Here is a 23,988-nt window from a genome sequence, read left to right as displayed (position 1 = left end):
ATTTTGAGAAAAAAAAAAAAAAGCAACACAGCTAACAGCAGCCAGCACAGTACTGCACACGGTTAAATGTGGCCCTAGAAAGGACCGTTGAGGTTCTTGAAGGCTACACTCACTCCTAACACTCTCCCTGCCTAAGCACCACTTCTGTCCCTAATGCCGGGTGCAATGCTCTGCACTGCCGATTTTGAGAAAAAAAAAAAAAAATTTCCACTACTAACAGCAGCCTGCACACAGGTAGATGTGGCCCTAAGAAGGACCGTTGGGGTTCTTGAAGCCTACACTCACTACAAACACTCTCCCTACAGCAACTCCAATAGAACAGCACTTTCCCTCAGCTAACTCACAAGGCATGTGAGCCGAGCCGCGGGAGGGGCCGATTTTTATACTCGGGTGACATCTGATCGCCCCAGCCACTCACAGCAGGGGGGTGGTATAGGGCTGGAACAACACAGGAGGAAGTTGTAATGCCTTCCCTGTCTTTCAATTGGCCAGAAAAGCGCGCTAACGTCTCAGAGAGGAAACTGAAAGTAACCAGAACACCGCGTGGTGCTCGTTACGAGTAACGAGCATCCCGAACACGCTAATATTCGCCCGAGCATCAAGCTCGGACGAGTACGTTCGCTCATCTCTAGAAGATACCTTATTCTTGTAGGCATCTTAAATGAGAGCCCTATTGCAATAGCAAACATTTACGCCCCAAACAGTGCCCAGATCTCTTTTCTAAACAAAGTCATAAAAAAAAAGTAAAAAGAAGGTCTCCGGATTTATCCGCGAACCTTACCCCAGCTTCTGCGCACGAGTCCACCGCCAAAATGGCAGACGCATGCGCAGAAGCCGTGGATTGCCAGGGTAATTTAAAATCTCCCTGCTCCTGGCTACAAAACTTAGACGGGTGCCTGGGGATTTCACGGGGGGCCGCGGTGAGCGGTTCCTGGTCACGTGTTTGCCGTTATCCAATGGATAATGGCGATCACGTAAAAGTAAAAAAAAGATAAAGGTTCATCTCACCTCACCGATGTGATCGGTGCGAGGAGATTAAACTTTTTACCGGAGACCTCCGTATTTGCACCTTGACGCGATCTTCCTCCGTGAACTTTCCCGGATTCTGCACATACGACCACCGGCAAAACACCGGACACATGTGCAGGAGACGGGGAGCCTAGGAAATTTAAAATCTCCTTGCTCCCAGCGACCAATGGTCGCCGCGAGCCTGGAGCAGTGACCTCATTAAGCGGTCGCTGGTCACGTGATAAAAAGGTAGCGATCTACCTTAGGCCGGTCTCACATGACCAGATAGGAATTATGGATTCCGCATGCATCTGATCCGCGGTAATACGCAGATCAATCGCATTGGATTACACAATTCCGCTCACATTAGTGGGTCGGAATTGTGTAATCTACTCGCAGAAAAGAGAACGCAGCAGGCTCTATTTTACTGCTGATATCCGTGACATAGAGCCCAGTGTGCTCCATGGTCACAGATATACCCGCAGCCCATACGCAACTACATTGTATACGGGCTGCGGGTACCCGCGTCATCGCTAAGCGACAATGCGGGAAATACAAACAAAAAAAAAGTGTACTGCGCATGACCGCCTGTGTGAGTAGGCAGTTATGCGCAGTACATTACGCGGCCGTACGCAGGGTCACAGCCAGGCTCAGAACTGGGATCCACTGCGGACCTCCACAAGCGGATTCCACATACGGCTGCGTGAGCCAGGCGCTATTCAGACCGCTACCTGTAATACGTAATTTACAAGAAGCCACGGGGAATGCTCGCCTTCCTGCAGTTCCAGGAGCAGCTTGTTGAGCGTCTTCTGTGTGAGACCGCCGCACCTCAGCAAGATTACGAAGACTCACAGAGCGCCACTTTTTACCCACTGCTGAGATCAAGAAATACCCCCCAAAAAGCATGAGAGGAGGGGGATACCCGGTTTTATTGCCCCATGTACTCATCCCAACCAGCCTCCGTAATTACCCCTGTCTTCGAAAATACCACACAGTTCACATTATTACTTTTATCTCAGGTTTGGGGAACGCCGAAAAGGGCACGGGGGTGGGGGTGGGGGGTGGAATTTTTTTAATGTGTCAATTTTTATTCCGTACAAGTGAGCAATGGGGCCTGGAATTTATTCAGTTGTGCCCTGCAATCCAACGGGTGTTCCCTCCATTATAGGCCTTGCAATGTGTCCTATGAGTAGATTAGGGCCACAATGGGTATGTTTCTGAACACGGGACAAACAGGGGTATCCACTTTGGGGTGAAAGTCTTTATTTCTGTGTACACTGTACAAAAAAAATGTTTTTAAATTGACAAAATTGCCAAGAAAATGAAAATTGTAATTTTTTCCTTCTGCTTTGCTTAGATTCATTCAAATACTGTGGCATCAAAATACAAAGTACACCCCTAGATGAATTCATTAAGGGATCTAGTTTTCAAAATGGAGTCATTTGTGGGGGTTCTTCATCGTTTCGGACGCTCAATGGCTCTACAAGTGGGCAATGGGGCCTGGAATTTATTCAGTTGTACCCTGAAATCCAACGGGTGCTTCTTCCATTATAGGCCTAGCCATGTGTCCTTTAAGTAGATTAGGGCCACAAGGGGTATGGCTCTGAACACGGGACAAACATGGGGTATGCATTTTGGGGTGAAAGTCTTCATTCATTTGTGTGCTGTACAAAAAAAACCCAGTTTTTAAATTGATACAACTGCCAAAAAAATGAAAATTTTAATTTTTTACTACTGCTTTGCTTAGATTTATTCAAAAATTGTAGGGTAAAAATACACAGTAAACCCCTAGATAAATTCGTTAAGGGGGCCGGTTTTCAAAATGAGATCATTTGTTAGGGCTCTCTGTCGTTTTGGCCGCTCAAGGGCTCTACAAGTGGGCAATGGGTCCTAAATCACCTTCATGCTAAATTTCTGTTCTGAAAGCCACCAACTACTCCTTTCATTTTGGGCCCCGTTGTGCATCCAGACATAAGATTAGGGCCACAGTGGGTAGGTCTCTGAACACGGGAGAAACAGGGATGTCCATTTTGGGGTGCAAGTCTTCATTCAAGTGTGTGCTGTACAAAAAAAGCTGTTTTTAAAATGACAGAATTGCCAAAAAAGCGAAAATCACAATTTTTTCCTTTTGTTTTGCTTGAATTCATTCAAAAACTGTGGTGTCAAAATGGGCAGTATACCCCTAGATAAATTCGTTAAGGGGTCTAGTTTTCAAAATAGGGTCATTTGTGGGGGTTCTCTTTGGTTTTGGCCACTCAAGAGCTCTACAAAAGTGCTATGGGGCCTAAAACGCCTTCCAGCAAAATTTATGTTCTGAAAACCACAGACTACTCCGTTCAATTTGGGCCCTGTTTGTGATCCAGACATAAAATTAGGGCCACAATGGGTATGTCTCTGAACACGGGACAAACAGGGGTAACCATTTTGGGGTGCAAGTCTTCATTCATGTTTGTGCTGTACAAAAAAAGCTGTTTTTAAAATGACAGAATTGCCAAAAAAACGAAAATCACAATTTTTTCCTTTTGCTTTGCTTGAATTCATTCAAAACTGTGTGGTCAAAATGGGCAGTACACCCCTAGATAAATTTGTTAAGGGGACTAGTTTTCAAAATGGGGTCATTTGTGGGGGTTCTCTTTGGTTTTGGCCGCTCAAGAGCTCTACAAATGTGCTATGGGGCCTAAAACGCCTTCCAGCAAAATTTATGTTCAGGATGCACGAAATTTGTGCATCCAGACATAAGATTAGGGCCACAATGGGTATATTTCTGAACACGAGAGAAATAGGGGTATCCATTTTGGGGTGTCAATTCTCATTTTCATGTGCACTATAGGAAAAAAATATGTCTTTAAAATGACATATTTGCAAAAATATGAAATTTTATTTTTCTCCTCTAAATTGAATTAATTCCTAAAAAAAACTGTGACACCCCTCAGTGAATACATTAAGGGGTGTAGTTGTTTAAAATGGCGTCATTTGGGGGGTATCTATTATTTTGACCCTCATGAGCCTTTGCAAACTTGGCTTGGTGTGGGGCGTGGCCAAGCCTGCAGAGTGTGAGGACGCACTGAAACTTGGCTCCTGAGCCATAGAGGTTCTCTGACATCTTTTGGCATTTTTAAGCCGACAGTTCTACCCCACACTACCTGGAACATCTTCCCTGCAGTGCGAGGAGCATTTAGAGAGGTCTCCCCACAAGATTAGTGAGGCTGGAGATTCGGGGTCTAGCGCCTGAACAGAGCCGGGGACTGGATTTCGGGAGAGAGGAGAAAGTAGCGTGCGCGGAGGAACTCCTGAAGGACTCAAGCATATAACAGACTCACCCCAGAGAGCCTCCGGTAGCGGCGCTCGCGGAGGAGAACAGAGGAGAGCCCTGCGCATAAGGACGACACACAGGGCACTTTCCCGGTCAGTCCCGCAAGAGCAAGTGAAAGCAGCGGCATCAGGCACGGAGGAGTGCTACAGCGGTCACAGTGAGTACGGGAGACTCCAGAAACTCCCTCCACACAGCGGGTGGTCCCTCCTGAGCCAAGGGAGCATTCACTCCATCTCACCTCCCTGCTTCCCTTCGTCAAGCCCGTTTTCCTGCCCGAACCTTCAGCCATCTCTCCCCCCCCCTCTTCACCCCCCTCCTCGCTGATCTCTCAACAGTGAAGGGGAGCAGGGGCGTCAGTCCAAAAGAGCAGCCTGCTTACTGCTCAAGGTTAAAGGAATCTGAGGTCCACTGAAGGGTGCTGCCCTAATTTTTTTCTGGAGCTGGTTTACCCAGCTTCACTACACAAATAATTTTTAAGGATCTCAGACAATAGTCTGCTATCATCATAACTCCATAACTCCCTCAACAATTTTTTTTCTGCTAGCAAGCATTGTGATTAAATCATAGTCAGCCTGTTTGCATACAGAGAAGTGAAAATCTTTTTAAGAGCAGAGCTCTAATTTTTACGAACTGTGCTACACAGATCTTCAATCAACACAATTTTTGAAGGACTTAAGAGACAAGTCTGCCACACTGGTAAAACGCAATTTTTTCTCTATCTCCTTGCAACACAGCCAATCCATGGGCTGAAGATTGCATATAAAGATGACAGACTGAATTCTAACTAGTGTGGAAAAGGTTGCCCCCTGACCCACAACGCGGGACACATTACAAAACAGCTACCCACCAAGGCTCTTCAGACTGTCAGACACTCCCCTACGCATTCTTTGCAGTTGCATAAAATGGTGAAGGGCACCAGAGAGCAAGACAAAAAAATCAAGCAGACATGCAGAAATTTCTAAAATTCTAAGTTCACAATCTCCAAGCGCTACGGCAAAATCGCTTCCTTCACAAAACATCTCAGACCAAGCGATACAAGATTCAGAGCTGGATAGCGATATAGAAGAAGAAGATTGTGACCTAAGTGCCCAAATCTCCAAATCATTCCTACAAAAAGCACTCCTGAAAGTCACTCAACCAATAATGTCAGAACCTGCGGACATCAAAACTGAGCTAAAACAAATAGGCCACAGAGTGGAGGACCTGGAGGGGTCATGATCAGCCATCATAAAACATGCAAAAGCTACAACACAAGTGGTTGAGGCCCACCGCTCATACTTAGATCGAGCGCTCACCTTAATCGAGGACCAAGAAAATCGCAGCAGGCGTTGCAACGTCCGGATAAAAGGCCTCCCGGAATCTTGGGCAGCAGAGTCCTTGCGTAAAGTGGCTAGAGAGATTTTCACAGGTTTACTAGGAGAAGAGAGGACCGTACAAATCCAAATTGAAAGAATACACAGAGCAATTAGACCCAAACCTATAGAGGGTGACCCACCAAGGGACGTAATTTGTGGTCTGCTCTCATTCACAGACACATCTGCTATTCTAACCGCTACAAGAACCCGCCAGACGATCAAATACAATGACGTGCCAATACATTTCTACCAAGACATCGCACCTTGCACCCTGGAAAAAAGGCGTTTACTACGGCCTCTACTGGAAGCCCTAAAATCAAAAGGAATTCAATATTCCTGGTTGTTCCCATTTGGTCTGGCAATTAATGATGCGGGACGTAGATTGACAGTCAGAAACCCAGAAGACCTGGAAGCGATCTGGCAAAATTTGAAAATGAATCCAATCGAAATACCCTTTTGGTTGTCGACACAATACGACCTAACTATACCCCCTCTCCCAGAGGTAGAGCCTTGGAGAACAATAACAAAGTTCAAATCCCCAAAAAGCAAGAAATACGGCACAAAAACCTCATCTTAGGACACTAAAAGAGACTTTTCTCGCTGTGCGGCATCCTCCCCGCGGCATTCTCCCCGAGTTAGCGGCGCATTGGACCAAGTTGAGAGAGGCACAGATTTGGGACTTTTTTATGTTGGTATTCATGACACAGCCTGCATACAACTTACGTCATCTTGAGTGAAATTACCTTGGTCACTCTTGAGAGCCTATGCTTGCAGTACTCACCGCTCTAACTTACTCTCACAGATGGATACCTATACAAGAAGAAAGTGAGAACTTTTGACTTTGAGGCGGAGGCTCGCGGGAAGACCAAGTATTAGAGAAGGTTTCACTAACCCATAGCAGTTAAGCTCTACACACAGAAGCTGAGTATGCCTGAAAGAATAGACCGGGGGGTGGAGTGGTGCCCTGGGGGCCGTACGGGGGTCGATCCTCGGGGCCCCTCTGCCTTGGGGACCCCACACCAAATTACCTAGATCAGTCAGACTCAGCCTACCAGTTTATAAGTTGCTAGAAGCTATCTATGCAGACTGTGTTTTACTAGCTAGGAAGGAAAACTTTGCATTCGTTATTATTCAAGTTAATGTGCCTGTTCCTTCCTTCTATTCTCCTTATCTTTCCCATATCCTCCTATTCCGATCTACCTCTCTCCATACCCAAGTACAGGTCACAGCGCCATGGCTCGAATAATAGAGAAACAAGCCCGCCAAAAGGGAGGAGAGGAATTCCCTGAACGGTAAGGCGAGACTGAAGAAAACTCCTGACCTCACGATACCGAGGGGAGCCGCTCATGTGAGTTAGTTCATTACACACAAAACTCTCACGTTTTATCCTCACCCGAGAGTAGTCCTTGGATGGGGAAGACTCCGTCAACAGTGTCCCGGTAGGGAAGTTGCCGGGGTGCTCCTGATCCACACAACATCTACAGTTCACACAACAGTTGACCGATTACCGTTTCACGGTCAAATTACCTAAGTTAATTCGCAGTTCCACCCCCCCCCCCCCAACCGACCAGCCCCTTTTCCCCTCCCCTCTATACTTTATACTCCACGTAAATCTACACGATCACAGACCCCAGTAATATGTCCGCAAGACACTCTGACAGAACTGACACTCCACATAACCAATGAAATAATCACCATTCACAACAAAAACAGAAACAACAACAAAAAAAACCCCACTTCTCCTCAAATAGGAAGTACAACGATTTCCACCTTTAACACAAAAAGGCTAAATTCACCTAACAAAAGACACCACATGTTATGGCTATTAAGGAAAAGTAAAACGAAAATCGCTTTCTTTCAAGAGACCCATTTTAAAAGTAATAAGATCCCAGCCCTCCCGAGAAACTATTTTAGACAATGGTTCCATAATTGTAACCCATTTTCAGCCTCTAAGGGAGTCTCAATTGCCATTCACAGGGATCTCCCTTTTCAAAGTGAAAAACAACTCACAGACACAGAAGGACGTTTCGTATTTGTAAAAGGTACTATAGGAGGAGCCCCCTACACTTTAGCTAACATTTATGTACCCAATACGAATCAAACCAAATGGCTAACGGACGCTCTGCGCACATTGAGGTCCTTCGCAGTAGGCCATATAATCTTGGGAGGGGATCTTAATGTGACACTAAACCCATTACTAGATTCCTCAAAGGGAAGGTCCCAGGTCTCGCAGAGAGCTTTAAAAAGGATTCATGCAGCCCTACAGGATCTACATTTAACCGATGCCTGGAGATACAGTCACCCAGTAGAAAAAGACTATACTTTCTACTCACACGTTCACTCCTCACATCAGAGACTTGACTACATTTTTGTCTCAAATAAACTCCTAAAAGAAATTCTTAGCTCCCAAATAGACTGCATAACAATTTCAGACCACGCCCCAATACATACCACCCTAAATATTCTACCTAACAACCGTGGGGAATGGAGATGGCTACTGAACGAGTCGATACTGAGAGAGGAGGAACATAAACAAGGGCTGATCAGGGATCTTACGGAATTCTTCGAGATTAACTCAAAAGACAACACAAATGCCCCCATAATTTGGGAAACGCATAAAGCTTTCGTGAGGGGCATCCTCATATCCCTGGGCTCAAAATTAAAGAAACAGAAACAAAATAAAATAGATGACCTTTTAACAAAAATTGCGACCCTCGAGCAAAAAAGAAAACTCTCAGCAGTAGGAAAAGCACAAACCGAACTTAGCTCCCTGAGGGATCAATTAAAATCGATACTGGACAAAAAGTTCGCCAAATCCTCTGTATATTACAGACAAAGGATCTATGCTCACGGAAATAAGGGAGGTAAACTAATGTCTACCCTTATAAAAAAAGCTAGAGAAAAAACACATATTAAAGAAATCAAAAATATCTTGGGGGGGGGAAAGCCACTTCATCCCAGGACATTGCGACAGAATTCCATAAATATTACACAAATCTATACAATATCGAAGATAAACTCTCACAAACAGACATCGAAAGCAAATACAAAAACATGGAAGTATTCCTCAAAAATCTCACACTCCCCAAAATTAACCCAGAAGAAGCTGCAGATCTACTAACCCCTGTGAGTCAAGAAAAACTAATAGAAGTTATAAATAGCTTTCCAAACGGTAAGAGCCCGGGACCTGATGGCCTCACAACGAGCTACTATAAAACACTACATCGCATTTTGGTACCTCACCTTACAACCACATTAAATGCAATTATGAATGGAGCACCTCTCCCCAAACAATCGCAGGAAGCCCACATCACCTTAATACATAAAGAAGGCAAAGACCCAACCCAATGCAACAATTATAGACCAATTTCCTTATTAAACGTAGATATAAAAATCTGGGCTAAACTAATAGCTAACCGCTTGAGCAGACTTATTCCCAAACTAATTTCTGACGAACAGACAGGTTTTGTAAAAGGTAGAGAGGGAAAGGACAACTCCGCTATACTTTTACATTCCATACAATACGCTGAGAAGAAGAACATTCCCCTAATATTTCTAGGGATAGACGCTGAAAAAGCGTTTGACCGCATTGACTGGACATTTATGAGAGCGGCACTAAATAAATTTAATTTCCCTCACCAATTCATCGATGCCATCTTCTCCCTTTATGCAAAACCTTCCGCAAGAATAAAAATAAATGATATTCTTTCCCAACCATTCAACATAACAAACGGCACGCGCCAGGGCTGCCCACTCTCCCCTACACTATTTATTCTCACACTAGAAATCCTCCTCCAGGCAGTGCGACAAAACCCAGAAATTCGAGGACTGGAAGTTGGAGGTGAATGCATTCAATCCGCTGCATTCGCAGATAATGTGCTTTTCTTGATTACGAACCCCACACAAGGTCTTATTAACTTGAACCACCTACTAGATGACTATGGCAGCTTCTCCAATCTAAAAGTTAATATAAACAAATCAGTTATACTTAACATATCGTTACCAGCCCATAGAGCGGCGGAGGTAAAGAAATCCCCCCCATTTGCCTGGGCAGAACACTCCATAGATTATCTAGACATCAAATTTACAAATAACCTATCCAAACTTTATGAGAGCAATTTGGGGCCGTTACTAACAAAAATCACATCACTCCTAACCTCATACAACTTACCTATTATCTCCTGGTTTGGGAGAAAAAATCTTATCAAAACATATATATTGCCCAAGATCCTATACAAGCTACAAATGTTACCAATACACATACCCAAATCCTTTTTCAAGAATATTAGCTCACAATTCTCACGGTTCTTTTGGAAATATAAACGCCCACGGATTGCATACTCTTTAATGTCCAAGAGAAGACAATATGGAGGAGTAGGCCTCCCTAACATCCTTGAATACTATAAGGCAGCTAACCTAAATAGATGGTTAGAAATAGTAGCCCCAACAAAATACCACAAAGTGAGGAAAATTGCCCAACAGGCACACGGCATCAACCTGATTAAGGACCTTTGGCTTCCCTGTCCTAAAACATACTGTTCCAAAGACTTCAGTATCCTGCTGAGAGGCATCTGCGAGACCTTGGACTCCCTATCCCACGAACTAGCCCCTTCGCCTTCTCCCTGCGCACCCCTAAGTCTACTTCCTCATATCATAAAACATCCCAAGACCTGGACGCCAGAGAACCTCTGGAACATTTTTGAAGGGAGCTCAATCTTTGATCTACAAAGCACCATCCACGAGGAACCTAACGTTATTATTAACTCCCTAAATACACAAAAGAAATTGCAAGATCTCCACATCGCACACATAGCGAACACAATCGCCAATTTTAAAAAAGAATATTCTTCCTCAAGACCTACAACAGAATTTGAAAGGTTAATAAAACCTCAAAATTTCATTTCTGACCAAACACTTCACATCAACCAGCGCAGTAGGTAGACCTACTTACATCTCCTCATGGGAGAAGGAACTGAACATAAAAATATCAGACGCAGAACTTAAAACGATATTCAAATCTTCCCATGGAGTCTCCCCATGCGTTCGCCTTCAGGAAAACCACTACAAACTTCTATCTAGATGGTATAAAACCCCTGAATGGCTATTCACCTACAAACTCTCAGATTCAAATAAGTGCTGGAGATGTCAGGAAAATACTGGCACCTATATACACATTTGGTGCAACTGCAAGAAAATTAAACCTTTTTGGTCAGAAATCGAAAGCGAAATTGCAATAATTCTCGAAAAAGCAATTCTCCTAACCCCAGACCTAATAATATTAAACAGACTGAATAAGACACTAAATCCATTGAAGGACAAACTCGCCGCATTTATGATAGCGGCAGCTAAAGCATTAATCCCTCTATATTGGAGAAACCCGGCTCCGCTTCCACTAAAATGTGGAAAGAAAAGATTAACCAGATCTACCAGTTTGAGGAGATTCTTAGCTGGTCAAACTCGACATACACTGCATTTTTGATCACCTGGTCCCCTTGGGTAAACTATTGCTCCAATACCATAATAGAGGTTTAATCGATCCGTGACCCACCGGTGAGACCTAGGCTGCTCCAATTTAAGAAGCAAAGGGTGGTACACCACCCAGATGGTTGCCTCTCCGTAATCCCCCGTCGGAGATGCGGTCACTTGCCCCTGTGCGTTCACGCTCGAGAAGGTTACTTTTAAATCCAATGGAAAAGCAGAAAAATTTCTACACTTAAATATAAATATAAATGCATAGAAGCTGAAGCCTCATGCAGAGGCACAGATATTATGAGTAATAAACAACAAAGTGGAGCAAACACAGAATAAATGATGGACTTCTTTGCGGACAACAGAGTTCACCCTTTGACCTAACCTCCCCTCCCCTATTTCCCTTGCCTTACCTCACCCCTTCCTCCTCTTCTCTTCTCTCCCTGACACTCCCCTACCGCACTTTTCCATACCCTCCCCTTCCACCCCACTTATTACGATTTTTCTCTTCTAACAATTAGTAAAGTTAAAGCAAAGCATAGGTGCATGAACGTATGCAGGGAGTGGTCGTTGCTGCCCACCCTGGCCCGGAAAATAAAGCCTTAAAGCCTGGAGACTGGCCCGGGGGGTGGGGGGAGGGGAGTTGCGGGGACTATTCCCGTAGCTAATAATATTCTCAGTAAATATAGTAACATAAGCATACATTTGGTAAGAACCTTCATATACCTCCCGATGTAAGGCTTTGGTAACATCAAAATGTAAAATGTACCTGTGTAATGTTGAATTCAATGTTGAAACACCCTTTATTGAAAAATTTCTTCAATAAAAATTGAATTAATAAAAAAAAAATAAAAAAACTTGGCTTAGTGCATGAAATCAAAGTGTTCCTCAAAATGCTGAAAAGTAATGTTAAATTTGTACGTCATCTAAATGGTTAAAAAAAAAAACACAAAAGTTTTTCAAATGTGCATTCAAAATAAAGTAAACAGATGGAAATATATATCCTATCAAAAATTTGTACAGTATGTTTGGACATATTTGAGATATTACAGTTGGAAAAATTTTGAAAAAATTGTAATTTTTTCACATTTTCGATATTGGTACTTTTAATAAATATACACAAATTATATCGGTCTATTTTTACAACCAAAATGAAGTACAACGTGTGGCGAAAAAACAATGTCAGAATCATTTGGATATGCAAAACCTTTACGGAGTTAAGGGCAGAGGGGTGACGGATGGCACCAGAAGAGTACTCAATCTCTTGGCGGGCATGGAGTCGAGTCGAGTGCCTTCTCTCCTCCTTTCCCTGGATGCAGAGAAGGCATTCGATAGACTCCATTGGGGCTTCGCATTCGCTACTTTGGAAAAGTTTGGTATTGAGAGAGGCTTGCTGAGAGCGATTAAGGCTCTATATACTGCGCCATCAGCCATAGTACTTATAGATGAAGCATTGTCTAGCCCCTTTCAGATAACAAATGGAACAAGGCAAGGCTGCCCCCTCTCCCCTCTCTTATTCATAATGGTTATGGAACCCATGGTGGAGCTAATTAGAAACTCCCCGAATATTAGAGGCTTCTCGCTGGCAGACAGCACAAAATCGGACTATACGCCAATGACGTGCTTCTGACAATCTCTAACCCATTAAGCTCTTTGAGGGAGATACAGGATATTACCTCATCTTTTGGCAAGGTCTCGTACTATAAGTTGAATGTAAACAACCCCAAATACTAGGTATTAATATCCCCCCATCATTAAAAGAAGCCATTCAAGCAGAGTTCAACTTCCAATGGCAGACATCGATCCCGTATTTTAGCAATAATCCACAATCTAAGAGATAGAACAGCACTCCCAGGGTTAACTTAAAATAAAACTATTCTTTATTCCTCAGTAAAAAAAAAGTTGCGACGTTTCGATCATGTCTCTGATCTTTATCAAGCATAGGGGTGATGCAGACAACACCCTCTTATATACAGAGAATCAAATCACAAATAGCCAATGAACTTACATTTAGACATCATTAACCCACCTCCAGACCTTGGAATTGGACAAGAAGTGTGCAGCACAGCCCTTTATGTTAATTAAAGGTAATAACTAGAGATGAGCGAGCACCAAAATGCTCGGGTGCTCGTTGCTCGTGACGAGCTTTCTGCGATGCTCGAGGGTTCGTTTCGAGTAACAAACCCCATTGAAGTCAATGGGTGACTCGAGCATTTTTGTATATCGCCTATGCTCGCTATGGTTTTCATTTGTGCAAATCTGCAAAACCTACGAAAGTGATGGAAACGACACAGATACGTATAGGGCAGGCGAGGGGCAACATGCAGGGCTGCATCTCAGGTTCCCAGGTATCACTATTAAGCCACAATAGCGGCAAGAGTGCCCCCCCCCCCCCCCAACAATTTTTACTTTGGACAAACCCTCATTAGGAAGGCACACCTTAGCTAAGCACCACACTACCTCCAACCAAGCACAATCACTGCCTGCGGGACACACCGCTGCCTCTTCTCCTGGGGTACATGCTGCCCAACCCCTCGCACGACCCTGCGTCTGCAGCGCACACAAAAGTGTCCCTGCGCAGCCTTCAGCTGCCCTCATGCCACACGCTCGCTTCATAGCTACACCACCCTCATGTCTATTTCCATAGCTGAGATTACGTGAGAGGAAATACATGTTGGCCGCGGCCCACAGTCCATGCCCTAGACATTCTTGTTTTTTTTAATACTGCCAGGCAGGTACAACTCAGGAACACACTAGGTGGCTAGCAGGAACAGACAGACTGTACATCAAGAAATCCCATTGCGGTGCCCTGGATAGCTGGGGTTATGTGAGAGGAAATACATGTTGGCCTCGGCCCACAATCCATGCCCTAGTCAGTTGGGGTTTTTTGGGGGGCCAGATAGGTAGAACACCGCGATACACAGACCCCAGTAATATTCCTGTAGCAAAGATATTAGCTGAACCCAGTAACAGTTATGTGGCAGAAGTCTAGGGAGACCCCAGTAACATTGCTGTAGTAACAGTATAGACAGACCCCAGTAACATTTCATTAGCAGAAGTATAGGCAGACCCCTGTAACATTTATGTAGCAGCAGTATTGGCAGACTCCTGTAACATTTGTGTAGCAGTAGTACAGGCAGAGCCCAGTATTTGTAACATTTCAGTAGTAACAGTATAGACAGACCCCAGTAACATTTCTGTTGTAACAGTATAGACAGAGCCGAGTAACATTTCTGTAGTAGCAGTATAGGCAGACCCCAGTAACATTTATGTAGCAGCAGTATTGGCAGACCCCAGTAACATCCTTGTGGCAGCAGTATAGGCAAACCCCTGTAAAATTAACGTGGCAGCAGTATAGGCAGATCCCAGTAACATCCTTGTGGCAGCAGTACAGGAAGACCCCTGTAACTTTCTTGTAGCAGAGGTATAGGCAGGCAGACCCCAGTAAAATTTATGTAGTAATAGTATAGGCCAACCTCTGAAACATTGGGATACCATGAGCGTAGGCGAAGGCCGGAAAAATTAGTTGGATAAGAGTGTAGGCGTGGGCCCCAAAAATTAGTGTACCAAGAGTACAAGTGTACCTCTGAAAAAGTTATCAACCGAGAGGGCAAGTGAAACCCACAAACATTTTTTTTAAAGATACAGCTCACTGTTGCTTAATTTGTAACAGAGCCTGGTGGCAGCCCTGTCGAAATAATTGGTTCACGTTACAGTCTCAATACTTTTGAAACTTGGAAAAATTGTTTAAAAAAATTGGTAGATGTAGATGTGCCTTTTGGTCAAAAGAAAAATTGGCCTTTCAGCGCGATGACATGTTGTTTCTGGAGGAGGAGTAGCAGGAGGAGGACTAATGTCAGAGACAGATTGGCAAAGCTAAATGCCCCATTTTACCGGTGACAGAGAAGAGTGCTTTATTCTGCGGTTGCAGCAAAAAGAATCTTTAGGTTCCGCTGCTCTCCGCTGGTGGAGAAGAGAAGTCTGGGGAAATCGAGGCTTTGTTTATCTTTATGAATGTAAGCCTGTCGGCACTGTCAGTTGACAGGTGGGTACGCTTGTCCGTGATGATTCCCCCAGCTGCACTAAACACCCTCTCTGACAAGACACTAGCGGAAGGGCAAGCCAGTACCTCCAGGGCATACAGCGCAAGTTCGTGCCACGTGTCCAGCTTTGACATCCAATAGTTGTATGGAGCAGAGGCATCACGGTGGACAAAAGGAATAAAAAAGGGTTTGGGGCATGTCAAAAGCGAAAGAAAAGTGAAAAATGCTATAGAACATTTTCAAGATGAAAATGGTGAATTGGTTAAAAATGATGAGAAGGCCAAATGTTTAAATTCATATTTTGGATCTGTTTTCTCTCAGAAAGTAGATGTAACATGAACTGATCTTCTCTGTACTACTGGGGAAATAAAAGACTGAAGGCTACCTATAAGCAGAGAGTTGGTGAGGACACTTAGCTAACTTAAATTAATTCAAGTATCCAGGTTTAGATGAATTACATACTAAAAGAAGCAGCAGAGGTAATTGCTGAACCACTTGCCATAATCTTTCAAAATATTTGTAGAACAGGAGAAGTCCCAGAAGATTGGAGAAGGGCAAATGTTGTCCCTATCTTCAAAAAAAAGGAAAAGAAGGACCCTGGAAACTACATGCCTCTGAGCCTGATTTCTGTAACTGGGGAACATATTTAAACAAATTATTAAAAGGCTTGGGTATACTAATAAATGACAGACTTAACATGAGTCAACAGTGTGATGCAGCAGCTAAAAGGCAGACACAATTCTGGGATGTATAAAGAGAAGCATAGAGTCTAGATCACGTGAGATAATTATCTCCCTCTACTCTTCCTTGGTCAGACTTCATCTGAAATACTGTGTCCAGTTCTGGGCACCCTAATTTAAAAAAAAAGAAATCGAGAAACTGGAGCAAATTCAAAGAAGAGTAGCCAAGATTGTGAGTAGTCTGCAAACCATGTCCTCTGAGGAACAGTTAAAGGATCTGGGAATGTTTAGCTTGCAAAACGAAGGCTGAGAGGAGACTTAATAGCTGTCTACAAATATCTGAAGGGCTGTCACAGTGCAGAGAGATTAGCCCTATTCTCATTTTAACAAGGAAATACTAGAAGCAATGGGATGAAGCTGAAAGGGACGAGACACAGATTAGATACTAATTTCTGACAATGAGGGTGATCAATGAGTGGAACAGGTTGCAATGGGAGATGGAGTTTTCATTCATTGGAAGTCTTCAAACGAAAGATGGACAGACATCTGTCTGGGATGATTTAGTGAATCCTGCATTGAGCAAGGGGTTGAACCAGATTACCCTGGAGGTTTCTTCTAATTCTAGGATTCTATGAAAATCAAGCTTTCAGTAAACATACAGTACAGTAAGACATCCTGAGGCAACTAGTCATTGTTGAATCATTAGCTTCAATGGTAGATTATAATAGAGCTGGCCGCCTGAGGCCCGAGTCTTCATGACCATCCACCAACTAGAACTGCCCACCAACTGTTATTGTATACATGTAGTAAACTGATTTCTGGCACTCTGTCCATGTAGTAAACTTGCATATATGCATAAAGAGAAGCATAGAGTCTAGATCACGTGAGATAATTATCTCCCTCTACTCTTCCTTGGTCAGACTTCATCTGAAATACTGTGTCCAGTTCTGGGCACCCTAATTTAAAAAAAAAGAAATCGAGAAACTGGAGCAAATTCAAAGAAGAGTAGCCAAGATTGTGAGTAGTCTGCAAACCATGTCCTCTGAGGAACAGTTAAAGGATCTGGGAATGTTTAGCTTGCAAAACGAAGGCTGAGAGGAGACTTAATAGCTGTCTACAAATATCTGAAGGGCTGTCACAGTGCAGAGAGATTAGCCCTATTCTCATTTTAACAAGGAAATACTAGAAGCAATGGGATGAAGCTGAAAGGGACGAGACACAGATTAGATACTAATTTCTGACAATGAGGGTGATCAATGAGTGGAACAGGTTGCAATGGGAGATGGAGTTTTCATTCATTGGAAGTCTTCAAACGAAAGATGGACAGACATCTGTCTGGGATGATTTAGTGAATCCTGCATTGAGCAAGGGGTTGAACCAGATTACCCTGGAGGTTTCTTCTAATTCTAGGATTCTATGAAAATCAAGCTTTCAGTAAACATACAGTACAGTAAGACATCCTGAGGCAACTAGTCATTGTTGAATCATTAGCTTCAATGGTAGATTATAATAGAGCTGGCCGCCTGAGGCCCGAGTCTTCATGACCATCCACCAACTAGAACTGCCCACCAACTGTTATTGTATACATGTAGTAAACTGATTTCTGGCACTCTGTCCATGTAGTAAACTTGCATATATGCATAAAGAGAAGCATAGAGTCTAGATCACGTGAGATAATTATCTCCCTCTACTCTTCCTTGGTCAGACTTCATCTGAAATACTGTGTCCAGTTCTGGGCACCCTAATTTAAAAAAAAAGAAATCGAGAAACTGGAGCAAATTCAAAGAAGAGTAGCCAAGATTGTGAGTAGTCTGCAAACCATGTCCTCTGAGGAACAGTTAAAGGATCTGGGAATGTTTAGCTTGCAAAACGAAGGCTGAGAGGAGACTTAATAGCTGTCTACAAATATCTGAAGGGCTGTCACAGTGCAGAGAGATTAGCCCTATTCTCATTTTAACAAGGAAATACTAGAAGCAATGGGATGAAGCTGAAAGGGACGAGACACAGATTAGATACTAATTTCTGACAATGAGGGTGATCAATGAGTGGAACAGGTTGCAATGGGAGATGGAGTTTTCATTCATTGGAAGTCTTCAAACGAAAGATGGACAGACATCTGTCTGGGATGATTTAGTGAATCCTGCATTGAGCAAGGGGTTGAACCAGATTACCCTGGAGGTTTCTTCTAATTCTAGGATTCTATGAAAATCAAGCTTTCAGTAAACATACAGTACAATAAGACATCCTGAGGCAACTAGTCATTGTTGAATCATTAGCTTCAATGGTAGATTATAATAGAGCTGGCCGCCTGAGGCCCGAGTCTTCATGACCATCCACCAACTAGAACTGCCCACCAACTGTTATTGTATACATGTAGTAAACTGATTTCTGGCACTCTGTCCATGTAGTAAACTTGCATATATGCATAAATTTGGATCTAGTATCGTATCTACGCAGTATGCTTGATTCTTGTATCATATATTTCAAGTAAGCTGGGTTGTGGTATTCTATCTTTATAGTAAGCTTGATTCTGTTACTGCATCCATGTAGTAAGCTTGGTTATACTATCATGTCTGTGTAGTAAGCCCAGTAATGTTACAATATCTATGTAGTAAGCATTGTATCTATGTAGTAAGCTTGGTTCTGTTTTTGATATCTAGGCGGTTATCTAGTATCTATCTTTGCAGTATGCCTGGCTCTGGTATCATATATATGTATTAAGCTCAGCTGTGGTACCGTATCAATATAGTAAGCTTTACTCTGTTATTGCATCAATGCAGTAAACCCAGTTCTGCTTCCATACCTCTGTAGTAAGCTTGGTTCTGTTTTTCAATCTCAAGTATAGATGTAGCAGTGCCATGCTTCAAGCCGTGACTTTTTAGATGTGTTAGAGGTGTTACGTCAGTAGTAAGCTTGGCTTGTTTAAGGTAAATATGCAGTAAGCTTGGTTCTTGTATCAAATCTATGCAGTAAACTTGGTTCTGTTATGGTATATCTATGCAGTAAGCTTCTGATTATTTTAAAACTTTAGACTGGTAGAGGGTCCACAATCTTCATATAGTTTAGAGACCAAGGTAGACTTAATCTACATCTGATTACAACCATCATTCCTTGGTGGCAGCAAAAATAAATAGTGACAACCTGTGTACATATGGCTATGGCCTAACACTTACCATTCCTGAAGCATTTTGGATATTGCAGCTTTCCTTGTTGACAAGTAGTTTTCATCTGTGTGCCAGGAGGAGCTTCATGTCCAGGTTTACAGGCAAATTCCATTTCTTCACCATGTTTACTGTAAAGCTTTTTATAATCTCTCCATCTTAGCTGTATCCTATTTTCTTCCATGTCCTTTTCCTTTGCAGTACATGGCTCTGTAACAATAAATGAGCATTTTTATTCTATTTTAATTTCATTTTATGTATTCAAAGCAAAATGTCCAGTAATCAGATCCCTTCCAATAGTATTTAAAATATTGCAATATGTACAATGACATATACTGTTTATAGTCTTCCCCTGGACTTTGCAGTTGAAAATTGCTCCACAACTGTCATAAAATATGGCAAAGTGAGAGAATGACTGTGTAAAAATGTTCATCCATTTCAAACCCTCAAAATAGTGAAATACACTCATTGTCAAAAACTTAGGCACCTAGAAGGAGTTGTCAGAATGGTATAAAACTTTCTTTGTGTGATTGTAACATGGATATAAGTAAGTGATTACAATATCAGAGAAAAAGGATATTTTTTTATGAAAAACTGAACACTTGAAGGGAGGTTCTAGTACACTGTTGGCCTCTAGCTTGGATGCAAGATGTGATGTGGGCGAGCACGGAGGCATACAGGTTCTGTATGGTATCCTGCAGCATATCAGTCCACATTTGCTGTAACATTAGCCTGCTGGAAAATGCCTCTTAGAAGCCCTGCCATTGAAGGCAACACATGTGACTGCAGGATTTCCTGAACATATCGCTGAGCTGTCATTATCCCTTGTATCTCCACTGGAGGTGACCAACTGTCATATGCAGTGTCCCCCCAGATCATCACTCAGAAGAAGGGGCAGTGTGCCACTCCTCAGTAAAAGCAGGTGTCATGGCACCTGTTAAGTTTCAGGCTGCAATAAGTGTGTATATTTCTTATGTTATTTGGACTATTGAACCTTATATAGAAAACTGTACCTATGCTGTGTAGTGCCAAAATCAAGTATCATATTGGAAGCAATACTAAATTATGTTGAGATAAAAACAGAAAGTCAGCAGAAATACACTATAATGAGATATCAATAGCCTGACTGCAGCTATTTCCTTATCTAGGCGAGCCTTAAGACTTTAAGACTGTTTTGTCAGCAGATGTCAATAAGCCTTATGATTAGAGATGAGCGAGCACACTCGTCCGAGCTTGATTCTCGTTCGAGTATTAGGGTACTCGAGATGCTCGTTACTCGAGACGAACACCACGCGGTACTCGAGTTAATTGCATTTCCCTTCCCCGCATGTTTAGCGCCATTTCCTAGCCAATAAACATGCAGGGAAGGCATTACCACTTCCTGCTGTGACGTGCCAGCCCTCTGCCTGCCAACAGCAGTGAGTAGATGGGCCGATCGGGTGACCGCCGTGTACTTAAAATGGTCCTGCCCGCCTCAGACGCATGCCGGCAGACGTTTGGGAAAGTGCTGCTGCTGATATAGGGACAGTGTTAGAGTAGGATCCTGTCGTCAAGTACCCAAACGGTCCTTCTTAGGGCTACTCCTCATAGTGTGCATTACTGTTGTGGCTGGCTGGGAGCAGTAGTGCACCATTTTTTTTAAGCATCTAGGGTTTTGCATGGTTCTTCACGTTACCCAGGAAACAGGACGTGGAGGTGACCATATTGCAATCTTTTTTCAGATTTTTGCACTTCGAATTGAATAATCAAGTTGTGCCCTATTAACTTTTCAATTTAGGATGTAAAGAATCTTTGTGGCAACTTTCAAGTTTGTATGAAACAGAGAAGTTAGAGAATTAGTAATGAGTCATTGAATAATAATGAACCGCCAGCCCCATTGAAAACATGTTGGAATGTGACAGCATCCCATCCCTGCAGGGCTGAGGGGATCCCCTGCTGCAGCTGTCACAGCAGCAACAGGGAATCATGATGTTCTTCCATTGTTTTCAATGGGGCCAGCACTGCAGCCACCGGCTCCATTGAAATCAATGGGCAATATCGCAAAAAGAAAGGAAAAGCTGCAATTTGTCTTTCACGCAGCATCACAGAAGTGAAAATATCACAAATAAGAATAAAACCATTGAAAATTATTGGTTTCATATTAATGCATTCTCACTCTTGCATCACAAGAAAATCGTGCAATTTTCTCACCAGTATGAAGGAGATGTAAATGCTATACAAACAAGCAGTTCTCACCTTCAAGCCTGCTCTCACTTCTGCAAAACAGAGCTATTTTGTTACTATCATATACTTAAGGCTTCACAATCCCAAACAATTATTTAACACTTCTAACTCTCTCCTCCATCCTCCAGTACATTTATTATCTATTATTCACATGCTGTGTAGATTTAAAACGCCAGGGGGAGCCCAGGGTGGCAGTTCCAATGTGGTTCACTTTTTGAGGTGCAGGGCAACCCGCCAAACTATTATGGCATCATTAATAAGTTGCTGGTCTGCATGGTGCACTACATGCATCAGAAGGCCTGCCACTTTGTATCTACTGTGAGTGGGAGTATACACCAAGCAGCTACCCCTCTCTCTATTAAGAGGCTGTGCGAGTGGCTGTTTAATCGGTGTCCCTCACAGGTGTAATTAGCGCCCTCATTTGGTAGTCTCCTACCTGCATGATGAGAGGATGCAGCTATCTGCCCTTCTTAGTCAGTAAGTATATGGCCATTTTCTGTGATCCCCTTCTGTGACATATTTCCAGTACGGCATTCGAAATCTCAGCTGAAAGTTATCTCTTATTGGTGCTTCATAAAAGTCCTAACAAGGTAATTATGCCTCCAAATGGGTTAGCTTTATGCATAGCCTATGTATTCTTAATTATTTTACCCAAATACTGGAGTTTTTCAAACTTTTGTTTCTCCATTTCTTTCCTTATATCTGCTTAAGATATACACAAGTGCAACAAAACAAAGTTGATAAGAATTATCTATAAATATGTGTGACTTGGTTCAATCTCACTTGCAGACCTGCCCAATTATCTGGATTTTCCAGGAGACACTAGGGTTTGTTCAGGGCTTTCTCTCTCAGTCACCTGGTCCCCTCACCTAGCAACACGGATTCCTACTCTACTTTCTGGTCATCTGTCAGAGAAAAAAAACAAAAACACTCTACTCACTTCTTTCTCTCATGCCATCAGCTTCAGTCACTGTCCTTTCAGTCCTCTGGTCAATTTCTGGTCTGGTCACATGATCTGACCATGTGACTACTGCAAACCATGTGACCGGCTGCCAGGAGGAAAGCAAGAACTACTAGGACAGTGAAAGGAGAAGCTGAATCAAGTAGCCAAGAGGCGAGTATAGTCATATTTTTTATTTTGCAGCATGGGGGCTACAAGAGGAATCTTATTACTGTTGGGAGTGGCACAAAAGGGGAATCCTATTACTGTAGGGGGTGGCACAGGGCAGATCCAATAATGTGGGGGATACAAATAAGGAAATAAGCAGCACCTCTGATATGGCCATCTACTGTTGTGTTCAAATAAAATGATGGGGACTTACCTGGTGCTCAGCAGGAGCTCCTGGTGAGGGGCTGCCCGCTAGCACCTCCTTGTCCCAGTTATCCTTGAATGTATAGTTGCTGTGTTCTCAGTCCCGTCTGAATCCAGAGATCTGAAGATTCGCTTGGAGCAAAAGGCCCACTGGATGGCGGGCCCTCTAGTATATAGCCAAATGGAAGAACAGCAAAAGCCTTCGTGCTCACTAGTCCGGGAAAGGAATCCACGTCGGTAGTATAGTAGGCTAAATTAGCCAAAGTTTAATGAAACCATACAATGCGTTTCGATGCGATAATTCTGCCTTTCTCAAGTATAAAAATATATGGTATATACACATCTATATATACATAACAGAAGTGAACACTTACTAATCTGAGGCTTCTCCATGCCGTTTCGGACACTGGCATCAGCGGGCGTGACGTCATTCCAAGGGGTGTGAAGAAGAGTGATCAAACTAGTCTTCATCCCCAGTGGAATGCAGTGTGCGTTTCAAAGGCTGTGGAGTGCTGCATGTGCTTCAAGAGAACGGGTGATGTCACTCCATAGCCAACAGCACTCTCAGCGGGGGAATAAAAAACCTCCACAAAATCAAATAATGTTTAAATAATCCATAATCATATGGGTTATACTATTAATACAGGAATGTTCATAAAATATTACAATATCAATGTTATCATTATATTTAGATAATTAAAATCTCTTTATCTCATCGGGAAGGGGATGGGGAGAAGAAATCATTCCCATAGATATCATATATAGTACATAATAATTTATAATAATTGAATTATCAGATTATTTCTCAAGAGATAGTTAGTATCACTAAATTCTCCAGTAAAAAGTAAGTAATAATTGTTATACACAGATTTCATCCAATAGGTATAAATATAGATGTACTAATAACATGGTAAAAATGATAAAAAAAGAAGAAGGATGTCTTTTTTATATTTTTAAAATCAGGGATTGTCCCATAGGGTTCATGCTATATGTCGGGGGAATAAATAAAAATTATTCTTCTAGTGGATGTAAAATTACAGGAACACTAAATAATTAATAGAGATGAGCGAACTTACTCGTCCGAGCTTGATACTCGTTCGAGTATTAGCGTGTTCGAGATGCTCGTTACTCGTGACAAGCACCACGCGATGTTCGAGTTACTTTCAGTTTCCTCTCTGAGACGTTAGCGCGCTTTTCTGGCCAATTGAAAGACAGGGAAGGCATTACAACTTCCCCCTGCGACGTTCAAGCCCTATACCACCCCCCTGCTGTGAGTGGCTGGGGAGATCAGGTGTCACCCGAGTATAAAAATCGGCCCCTCCCGCGGCTCGCCTCAGATGCGTTGTGAGATAGCTGAGGGACAGTGCTATAGTGTTGGAGCTGCTGTAGGGAGAGCGTTAGGAGTTAGTGTAGGCTTCAAGAAC

General features: G+C 42.9%; 1 protein-coding gene across 3 annotated transcripts in view; it reads right to left on the bottom strand.

Annotated features, from left to right (window-relative positions):
• The window catches only part of LOC136621574 (complement factor H-like), a 1,208,893-nt gene that overhangs the window by 54,038 nt on the left and 1,130,867 nt on the right, over window positions 1-23,988 (bottom strand). For all 3 annotated transcript variants that reach the window (XM_066597131.1, XM_066597135.1, XM_066597136.1), the window contains one exon: window positions 19,042-19,239. In XM_066597131.1, coding sequence (XP_066453228.1) covers window positions 19,042-19,239 — 198 coding nt within the window. The remainder of the gene's footprint in view (window positions 1-19,041; window positions 19,240-23,988) is intronic.

This window comes from Eleutherodactylus coqui, chromosome 3, assembly GCF_035609145.1.
Source record: "Eleutherodactylus coqui strain aEleCoq1 chromosome 3, aEleCoq1.hap1, whole genome shotgun sequence".
NCBI lineage: Eukaryota > Metazoa > Chordata > Amphibia > Anura > Eleutherodactylidae > Eleutherodactylus > Eleutherodactylus coqui.
The sequence above is the reverse complement of the archived record's forward strand: the minus strand, read 5'-3'. Positions and strand labels throughout refer to the sequence as shown.